The 10,734-nt window shown below is 51.0% G+C and overlaps 1 protein-coding gene across 1 annotated transcript in view; it reads right to left on the reverse strand.

Annotated features, from left to right (window-relative positions):
- Window positions 1–2,543: 2,543 nt before the first annotated feature.
- ANGPT4 (angiopoietin 4) overlaps window positions 2,544–10,734 on the reverse strand; it is a 41,266-nt gene continuing 33,075 nt past the window's right edge. The window contains exons 8-11 of the mRNA XM_003802638.2: window positions 10,429–10,445; window positions 9,430–9,596; window positions 4,300–4,430; window positions 2,544–3,287 (exon numbers count right to left, since the gene is read on the reverse strand). Coding sequence (XP_003802686.1) covers window positions 3,127–3,287; window positions 4,300–4,430; window positions 9,430–9,596; window positions 10,429–10,445 — 476 coding nt within the window. The 3' untranslated portion in view covers window positions 2,544–3,126. The remainder of the gene's footprint in view (window positions 3,288–4,299; window positions 4,431–9,429; window positions 9,597–10,428; window positions 10,446–10,734) is intronic.

Here is a 10,734-nt window from a genome sequence, read left to right on the forward strand (position 1 = left end):
AGTAGCAGGCGCCTATAGTCCCAGCTACTCAGGAGGCTTAGGCAAGGGGATCCATTAAGCCCAAGAGTTTGCTATTGCTGTGAGCTATGATGCCTTGGCACTCTACCTGGGGCAGAGTTAAACTCTGTCTCAAAAGGAAAAAAAAAAGAACAGGTGTCTGAGTGTAGCCCAAATCAGCGTCCTGGCCTTTTAGGATGCTGGAATACAGACAGAGATTTGGGCCTTCACCCCACTGGGAGAGGCTTGTCCTTCAGGCTCACAGCTTTGCCCCACCTCCTCTCCAGCATGTAGCCAGCCTGTAAACTCTGCGGTACAAAGATTAATGCTGTGGATACAAAAATAAAGTGCCCTTTCCTCATCTGGGCCTGGGAGACGGGATGGCATGCATTGGGGGGATGCCTTCTTCACCCCATTCACCTCATTGAGGACTAACATTTATTAGGCACCTGCTTCAGCCAGGCTCTGTTAAGAATTTTATCAACATGGTCCATTTCCCCCTCACCATAGCCCAGTAAGGAGGGAGTTTTACCATCTTTATTTTACAGACAAGACAGTTGATGGGGGGACCGATGGCCTTGGGGCCATGTGTGGCTTTCCGGGTTTTTAAGTGTAGCCTTTGACTGAATCCAAAATTTAAAGAACAAATCTTTTTATTAGAAGGGGTGCAGCAGAGAAAGTTGAAGCTTTTCTTACCTCCTTTGGTGCTTAAAAAAGAACAATCTTAAAATCAGAAGGATACAGGTTCTGTACCCTGTACTCCTAAGCCCTGCCTACAGCACCACCCTGCACACAGTAGATGCTAAATAAAGGTCTACTGGGCAAATGGTGCATAAAGCAATTTGAACTTTCAGCAGCCTGCCCCTAAACACTTTCCCCATCCTGCCTGAAATGTCACCATTAGCAACCACATCCTTTGAAGCTTGAGGCGGAGAAAGTGCTGTTTCCCTTGAAGAAGATCACAATCCATCTTTGCTGGGTTTACTCAGGGGCTAGGGCAGAATCATGTGGGATGAAGGGATCCCATTTCTGATGGCCCACTCTCATCCAGGCCTACTTCTGGACACAAAGGTGTACTCTGGGCTAGGATAGGTGGGGCCTGACTGGGCCTGGGTGTTAGCCAATGATGACGAAGGGCAGAGAGAGCAACAGTGATAGAACAGAGTGGCTGTGGACTCTCTTTGCCTCCAGCCTCTGACAGAAGCTCATGAGGGATCCTTGGCCCCTCAGACACAGGCAAAAGTCCAATTTTCTCCCCTACAGAGCCCCAGATATAGCGTTGCTGAAGGGTGTGGTGGGGAAGAGGAGGCCAGGGGTTCTGGCTGGGGGGGCAGGAGGGATCTAGACCCAGAGACTGCTGTCCTGCCCAGAAATCCCTCTGCTTGAGCCTGGGTAAGATGAGGTTTAAGATCTGAGGGCAGCTGTATGGGCAGAGATGGGCTTCATGGGGCCAGAAGGAGCCTTGGAGTACATTAGCACATAGCATAGACAGGAACTTAGTTCTAGACCCTTCTTCAGGGATGTACATGTTTGTTTCAACACACAGTTTCCCTCCAGTTGTTTACAGAGGCTATTTGAGACAGTTACCATGGGCCTTGTAGGCAAAAAGGGCTAAGTATAGCTAGGGACAGAGGACAGGGCCTTGGGACTCCTCAGGACATGTGAGGACCAGCTTTTTCCAGGGCATCTACAGCCTGGAGAGATGCTCTGGAACAAACAGGAACCATTTTCAAATAAGTAAATCTGGAGAAAGCTGCCCCTTCTGGTCCCTTTGTGGGCAGTCAGAAGCCACATTAACATATTAAAGGCTCTGACAAGTCCTGCAGGTAAGCATACCTATTCATTTTGATTTAACCTGCTATTTCCTTCTCTCACTTGATCATAGGTACTTATTTATTTATTTTATTTTATTTGGAGACAGAGCCTCAAGCTACCCCCCTGGGTAGAGTGCTGTAACATCACAGCTCACAGCAACCTCCAACTCCTGGGCTTGAGCGAGTCTCCTGCCTCAGCCTCCCAAGTAGCTGGGACCACAGGTGCCCGCCACAATGCCTGGTGATTTTTTGGTTGCAGCTGTCATTGTTGTTTGGAGGGCCTGGGCTGGATTCAAACCCATCACCTTAGGTGTATGTGGCTGGCACCTTAGCCACTTGAGCCATAGGCGCCGAGCCTATTTATTTTTTCTTTTTGTTTTTTGGAGGCAGAGTCTCACTTTGTCGCCCTCAGTGCTGTGGCATATCTAACAGCAACCTCAAACTCTTGGGCTTAAGTGATCCTCTTGCCTCTGCCTCCCAAGCAGCTGGGACTACAGGTGCCTACCACAATGCCTGGCTTTTTTTAAGAGACAGGGTCTTGCTCTTGCTCCATCTGGTCTCAAACTCCTGATCTCAGGCAATCTACCTGCCCTGGTCTCCCAGAGTGCTAGGATTACAGGCGTGAGCCACCACACCCAGCCGATCATAGGTACTTTTAGAGAAGAGCTCTGGTTATTACCCATGGAACACACTTTAAAACATGCTAGGGGTGAAGTAATAATGTCTTTTATGTCTCCTGAAACCCCTGAGCTCCAGACATTAGAGCCTAGGAGTGTGGGAGGTTGGAGGGGAGATCATGATTAATCCACCAATTAGGGGGTGGCTGTAGCCCCTTCAGCCTTGAAAAGAATGTCCAAGGACATCTCAAGTGTAGGAAGGCTTAGAACAGGAGCTTGGAAGGGGAGATGGCTTTCTCACCAACCCCAGAGATAGGATCTGGGCTTTCACCTGGTTGGCTTCCTGCCTGCAAATACCTTCCCACCTGCTTGCGATCCCAGTGTTCTTTGAGGAGCCAAGTTGGACCTGTTCTCAGCTCATTGAGAGTATTATGACTCTGAAGCTGGCACGAAGTCCTTGCAGGAAGCAGGAGGGAAAAGGGGTGAGGTGTACTGTGGAGGCAGGGGCTCCCAAAGACCCACTGCGTCACTGACTGAAGGCAGCAGGGTGGCAGGTGACTCTTCTGGACTTGTGGGACAAGGAGGCTGGCTCCAGAGACCCAGGGTGTCCAGAACAAAACCTTGGCACCGTGTCCTGTGTTTGGGTCCTGCTGTCCAGGCTCTTCCTGTGTGGTCCGGCCTTGGGGCGTGTCTGCTTGTTAGACACCCACGGGCCGCAGCATCATGCGAGTGGCACGCAGCGAGTAGCTGGGGCCCTGGAAGTAGTGCCAGCGGATGCCGTTGAGCTTGCGCACGTGGTGGCGAGCTGGGTAGTAGATGCCATTGAGGTTGGAGAGGCCACAGGCGTCAAACCACCACCCTGGTGGAAGAGGAAAGAAAGAGGCTTTGCGGAGTGGGGGCCCAGCCAATGGGGTGAGGGCAGCCCCTGTTCCCCAAAGAAAACAAGGACTTAACTGGGGCTGTAACCTCTTCCAGGAAGCAGCTGGCTGGAGATGTGGCAGGGTGGGCGTGAGTGGGGATGGACAACAGACCCTCCACTCAGTGGGGCCTGGTGGGGGGAGGGGCTGCCCTCGCCTTCTCCGCCACCCCTTTGTGACTCTCCCTCCTTCACCAGCCCTCCACCTTCCTGGCCCCCACCTCTCCACATTGCCCTCCCCTTGCTTCTAGTGGTATCTTTCATTCTCTCTGAGTCTCTTATGCACTGGCTTTGTCTGTCCTCCCTCTCGGACGTCTCTAAGCCGTGTCTGTCTTCGTGTGTCTCTTTCTGGGTCTGTCCTTCCCTGACAGTCTCTGCTCTCTCCGTCTTTGGTCTCTGCTGCCTGTCTTTCTCTAGGTCTCTCTTACATACTGTGTCCACCTCCCGGCCTCACCTTGGGCCCCAGCTCTCCCTCTGTCTCCTCTGTCCCTCTGTAGCCTGCTGTTGGCCCTGGCATCTCGCTCTGCCTCCATCTGTCCCTGTCTCTGTCTCAGGAAATCTCTCCTCATGCCTCTGTCCTTCCCACTCTGTCTCTGGCTGTCACTTATCCTCATATCCCACTCATTGTCCTCTGTTCACCTATCTCCCCAATCCTAGTCCTGCTTGGCCTGGGAGGGGGTATCCTCAGGCCTGGAGTAGGGACTGATAGGACACTATGCCTCCACCTGCTGCCCCACCTTCTGTGTCCCCCCAGCCTGGTCTCTCAAGCAAACTGGTAGTGCCAGCTTTAGGAGGTGGGACCTTGAAAGGGGACTGGAGGCCCTAGTGGGAGAAGTTACGGATGGGGCATTAACCTGCATCCACCTCCTGACAGCATTTGGGTGCACCAGATGCTGGGGAGGGAATGTGGGTGTCCATTCAGGTCAGCCCGTGGGCGGGGACTTCCTGCACCCACCTCCAGACAGCATCTGGGCACACTTGCAGAGGCAGTTGTCATTGTCCGCGTCGCGTGTGCTGAACTTGGTGCCCTGCAGGACCAGGCTGCTTTGGCGCCCTGCTGAGCCGCTGTACCCGCTCAGGGAAAGCCTGGAGCCACCCGGAAGTAGACATGGGAGAAGGGGCTCAGAGTCAGGCTGGAGCTGTGTTGAGAAAGAGCCTCCCAGGGGCTGTGTCCCCGGCTGGGTTTCCCACTGGCTGTCCTAGGAGGGGGAGCCCCAGCCTGGGTAGGGAGGCTGGACCATCTCCCCTTCTGGGCTGTTCCCTCTGCCGGCTGCCTCCCAGGGAAAAAGCGCCTACTGTGTGCCTGACCTCCCTCATCTCACTGACTTGAGTCTTGGAGAGAAGGGAGAATGATCATGATGAGGATGATAAGGAGCACGTGGCTAACTTTTTTTTTTTGAGCATCTACTATGTGCCAGGCATTGTTCAAAGTGCTTTGCATGGGTTAAGTCACTCTCACAACACCCCATTATTCCCATTTTACACGTGAGGAAATGAACATCTCAAAAGCCAAAGAAACCTGCCCAAGGTCTCAGGGCGAATGAGGTCAAAGCCAGATGCCAGACCAGTACAGCCTGAGTTGGGGTCTACGGGCACTCTGCTCCCCAGCCCCATCATACCTCCTCACATCTGCCCTCCACTTCCAGGAAGCCTGCCTTGACCACACAGTCCCCATGGATCTATGCTGTGGGACAGCCCAGCTCTGCAACATTAACACCTACAGCCAACTGGAGGACGTTTATATTTCTTTGCCAGGCTCGGTGGCCCTGGTGGGCACATCTGGGCCTGCCTGATGATAAATACCATGAGATCTGGGGGCAGAACCCTGCATTCAAATCCCAGCTCTGCCATTGGATAGCTGCCTGATCTGGGGAAGACTGCTGCGCCTCCCTGAGCCTCAGGTTTCTCATCTGGTCAAATGATAATGTCTGTGATATTGACAGTGTCGACCTCATCTGTTACTGTGATTCAGTGATGTGAGTGTGTGAAGCACGCAGAGAAGTGCCTTACATGGTGAGTGCTTGTTGTTATTCAGCCCTTTGCCCATGGCTGAGCTGGTTGAAGAGCATGTAGGATGGTTGTAGCTGGGGTAGGAGGGGCCTGCAGGGGCAGCTGTGGCAGGGAGCCAGGTTGGAAGTGGCTCAGGAAGTCCTGCTAGCTGTGCAGCCCCACAGCTCAAGGAAGCTCCACAGAGTCTCCCAGTGGTGTCCAAAGGGAGTGTTGGGCCTGAGCATGTGGCTGGCTCAGTCCTCACACCTCTCACCCATGGGCTCTGGCTGTGATGAGGCAGGGGTGCAGCCCTTGGGGTCCAGATGGCAATGAACAGCCATGGTGCCCTAACTATGCTCTTCACCTGCTACTCAGGGCTCACAGGACTGGTGTTGCAAATGCCTCCTGCAAAGAGGCTTGCCCGCCTGCCCAGGGGCTCCCTGTAGTGGGGACAGGCAGGCTGGCCCACCCTTCTCGTGGCCATTGAGTGCTCCCTTGAGGGCTCAGTGATGTCAGCTTGAGGCCAGGTTCAGGGCTCCTGCTGAAGCTGAGGTTTGGGGTCACATTCAATCTGGGGCTTGGTAGAATCAAGGCTGAACAAAGGTGACTGGTCTCACAGGTTGACTCCAGCAACACCAGCCCCTCTATTGTTCCTAAGTTATCCACTCAGCCTTTACCTCTATTTCCATCCCCTCTGGAAGGCAGGATCAGGATCTGTGACCTCTGGAGGACCCCAAGTCATGGGCCAGGGACCTGCCACTTCAGATGCTCTTAAGTGTGTCCATAGCTCAGGCCTAAGGAAATTCAAATAGGTGAGTGGCTTGGGGGGTCCCCAAGTAAAACACATAAGGTGTAATTTCCTTGCATCTGTGGATCTGTGGGTGAGTTTGTATGCCAACAGTTGTGAGCATTTGGATAGTAGACCTTGTGCCTGTGTGTGCACATGTGTGTCAGTTTTGAGTTTGAGCTGGGATCTCTACTGAGTCTGAGCATGTGCTCTGGAATCTGTCTCTGTTCTTGGGCTTGTATGTGTTGTACTTGTGGAAGTTCCTGAAAGGCATGTTTGCACATGTCTAGGTGTGTCTTTGTGTGTGCTTGTGAGTATAGTTTGAGTGTGTGTGTGTGTGCTCTGAAGTCCCCTGCCCTGGCCACTTTCTCTGCAGTCTTATGCATGTAGCCCAGGGGTGTGGTGAGGCCCTCCAAGGTTACATGTGTGTCTGCGTCCCCCAGTTTTTCTGCACACATCTTGCTCTGCTAGTTGGGCCTGGGTGGTGGGCAACTGTGGAAGGCAGCTCAAGGGTCCAGTCTGGGCCTCTTCTCATCCTCCCCACCCGGTGGCCATTTCCTTTGGAGGCTTAAACATGTACACCAACCAGGCTCCATGAGGTCCCCACACCTGTATCTAACAACCGAGGAGCTCCTCTCACCCCACCCCTGCCCCCCAGCTGCTGACTGTGCACATGTTCCACCCCTGGGCTTCCTCATGGGGATCCTCCTCACCTTACCAGCCAGGTGACCCTGTAAGGTGGGGGAGCCAATGTCTGCTCTGTTACTCTCCCCCACCCCCACGCTTTCCAGGATCTCCAATACAACCCCCACCCCAGGCTTTTCCTGAAGGAGTAGACATTTTTCCTTATGATCTACCAGAACTTAAAAGAGTCTCGCTCCTGATTGGTATGTGTGGCATGGCTGGCTGCTAACTCTCTCTCTGCCTTTTTTCAGAACATCCCCATTGCCTGGTGTGCCCTTCCTATCCTTTCTTTGTCTAAAGAATACCTATTCATTATAGGTGCCACCTCCTCCAAGGAGTCTTCTCTGGTTGCACTCATCTCCATGTCCCCTTTGCTTTCCTTTTTGGTACCTTTTGTCTCCCTGGATGTGTGGGGTTGCCTGTGGACGTGCCCACCCTCAGACACACACACCACACTTAACTTGTGAATGACTTTAAGAGGTAGCGCCCACTCCAATTCTTCCTAAAATGACCAGTAGCAGCACACGCCTGGCACAAGGCTCTGCAGAAGGTCAAGTAAATATGGGCACAACTCTCTGGAACTGTGGGCAGGGGGCTCTCCACAGCTCAGATGGAAAGCCAGAGAGGGCATCAAGTTCACATAGGAAAGCATGGCAAGAGGATCCAAATCTAACAGACAGGTGCATATTTGCGCAGATGGACACAAATACTATAGATAATTGGGTAGATGCAGAAATATTATATCTCTGCCTTTGAATATATTGTTTGCATATCCCCAACTTTCATTTAACACTGACCATATCCTATATGTCCTACTATAGATTATCTTATTTATGATATAGACACTATATTTACCAGATGGGGAAACTGAGGCACATGGAGGTTAAGTAACCTGCCTAAGTGCCAGTAAGTGATGGAGCAAGGACCCATACCTGGGTGGTCTGGCTCCAGGGCCTGTGTCTTTAGTACAATGAGATGCTTCTCCTGGTGTTTCATCCCCAAGACAAATGGCAGTCCCTGCACTTGGGAGCACAGAAGGTGCTGCTTAATTGCTATGTGTATAGGAAAGACAGCTTTCTCTTAAGCACCTATCATACCAGGCACTGGGGATGCAAACAGCAGCGAACAAGACAGGTCGTGTTCCAGGTCACACAGAGCAGGCCAGCTAAGGGCATAAAGGGCTGCCTCAGGACAGCAATTGTATTATTTGCTGAATGTTTACTAGATGCCACATCATGGGTTAATGTTTTATGTGTGGTATCTCATTTAATACTGATGTGGTAGTTACACTTAGGGCACCCATTTTACAGACGAGAAGGTGGAGGGACTTGCTCAGAGTCATTCAGGGGAATAGTAATGAAATCAGGATTTAAGTCTTTGCTTGTGGTCAGTGGCTTAAGTACCAGTTGGCAGGGTATTTGTGGCTACTCCCTGGCCAGTTGTGAGGAGTAGGGGGCATCCAGCTCAGCTATCCCCGACCTAGACTCAGGAACTGTCCCATTCAGCTCTGGACCTTGCACTTTAAATAGGAACATTATTAGATTGCAGTGGGTCCTACCTCACTGGGGGAAGTAGGGAACATTTAATAAGAAGAGAGGTGGGGTCATATTAGTAGGGCTCAGAAGTGGAATCAGGTATAAAATGTGGTTGAAGGGCAGAGAAATTTGGGATTCTGGGGTAGGGGGACTATACCTCCAGTGTAGCGGAGGTATTCTAGCATCTGAATGACTGCAGCTGTGGAGGGGATTCTGGCAACCTTTGAAGAAAGAACCAGGTGATGTGTGAGGTCCTTTGCATCCTGGTGAGTGTGAGTCTATAGATCAAATTCTGTCCTGATTCAGAGATAGCCAACCCCTAGACTTATCTTTGAGATGCTTGAGTTTCTCAGACAGGCAGCACCATGTTGTAGAGACACCATGACTTTTGGTGGCAGGGAGACCTGAGTTCAAATCCAGACTGTACTTAACTTGTACTTAACAGTAAGTTAAGTACCCTTTGGATGAGGTACTTAAACTAAGTACCTCAGTTTCCATATTACTAAGGTGGGTTCAGTAATGCATACTTGAAAGTGCTGTGGGGAGGATTAAATGAAGTAATGTGCCTAGGACATAGTAGGTGCTCAATAAGTGCTCATTTCTTTTCCTAAACACCAAGAACCTGGCTGAAGAAGGAATGGAAAACCTTGATGATTTTACAATATCCTCATAGCCCATCTTGCTAGTGAAGACTCAGAGAAGCTAGACCTTGACTTGTCCACATTTGCAAGCTGTAGTAGAGCTAGAATGAGCCCAGGTCTCCCGTCTCCCAGCTCAGGGACCTTTCCACCCATCCCAGAGCAAGTCACCTCCCTCCTTCTGGTCTCTACAAAATGGCTGACTCGGGGTGACTGACCTTGGAAGGCCCCTTCCTGCTCCCAGCACGGTGGTGCCAGCAACATTCTCTCCACCCCACCCAGCAGCCATGACGTGCTGAGTGCTAACCAGCCGCCTCCAGACCCCGTGACGTGTACCCAAATGGAGGACAGATGGTAAGAACAGGAGACGCCCAGGGACTGACCCTTGGTGTACTCTGTAGTGACCAGCTCAGGGACCCCAGCCCGCCCACCAGCCTGAGGCCCAAGCCCACCTGTAGAGCTGCCCTTCGCTGCCCAGCTGGAAATGCTCATACTGGGCGTAGGCCTCGTGGCCTTCCCAGTCTTGCAGCTCCACACGCAGAGAGTAGGCTGCCCCGCTGGTGAGCTGGTGCACCACCTCATTGCCCAGCCAGTGCTCCCCGGCTGGGTCGCCGAAGCCCTACAGGGAGGGGAAGGTGGGGGTGGGCTCCATGCTGAGGAGGGAGGCTACACCCCTGGCAGAGGAGTGAGGCTGGGCCAGGCTCCAGGGCAACTTATCCCAAACCACTGTGCCTAATGACCAAGTTCATAAGTACAGAGTGAGCAGGCCTGGGGGGGTGGTAGCCCCCCACCTCCTAGAGGAAAAAGACCAAGACATTTGCAAATGTAAAAGCCTGTTGAAAATAACTAAAGTCACATTTCTCAGAAGTTCAAGAATAGGCAAAACTAATTTATGGTAATAAAATCAGAATAGTGACCACCTTTGGGGGGCATTGACTGGGAGGGGGCATAAGGGGGGCTTCTGGAGTGCTGGAAGTGTACGTCTAGCTCTGAATGTAAAAGTTCACTAAACCCTACGTGTACATTGAGATTTGACACTTAGCCACATGTGTATTAAACCTCAATAAAAATTAAGTGAAAAATTTTAATCAGCTACATAAATAGCAGAGCATACTTTGATCAGTGACAACAGCCACTGCAAAATTTCAGCGACTAGAAATGTAAAGCTAAGAGTACAGGAGTGTCTTGTTCCAGAGCTCTTTGGCTAGAACAACAATTCAGCACCAAGGACAGGGCTGGGCCAAAGCCCCGCTCCCCATTTTCATCACCATGTGCCACTGTTTAGCTTAGTGGTTCATAGTCAGCACTCTTTTGCGTATTTATGCATCTGAACATTCTAGTCCTCTTTGCTGTTTTAATGACTGGTTCAAGAACACTCCTAATGTGGTATTTATTTTTAAGTATTTATCAAATGAACAGGCAGCAGACACAAATACTAGTAGTGCTGTTACCTTGCGGATATCTTTTTCTATTTCTTTGGTCTTGAAAACTTGAGGAGCTTTTAAGTCAGCTTACGATAAAACTCTTTATTCAAAATTTAATTAAAAATTTGGAAGACAATCAGGTTCTATTTCTCATCTCACAAGATGCATGTGGTCTTGGAGCTCACAATTCCACATGCAAGAATTTTTCCTGCAGACGTAGCCACCGATGTGTAGAAAGACAAGGAAATTTACTTAAGCAATGTAGTCAGGAGTTGGTAGGGCAGATTGCTTTTCTGTCCCATCCTTTGTATTCTTTTGAATTTTTTTTTTTTA

This window comes from Otolemur garnettii, unplaced genomic scaffold, assembly GCF_000181295.1.
Source record: "Otolemur garnettii isolate 467f Iridium unplaced genomic scaffold, OtoGar3 scaffold00251, whole genome shotgun sequence".
NCBI lineage: Eukaryota > Metazoa > Chordata > Mammalia > Primates > Galagidae > Otolemur > Otolemur garnettii.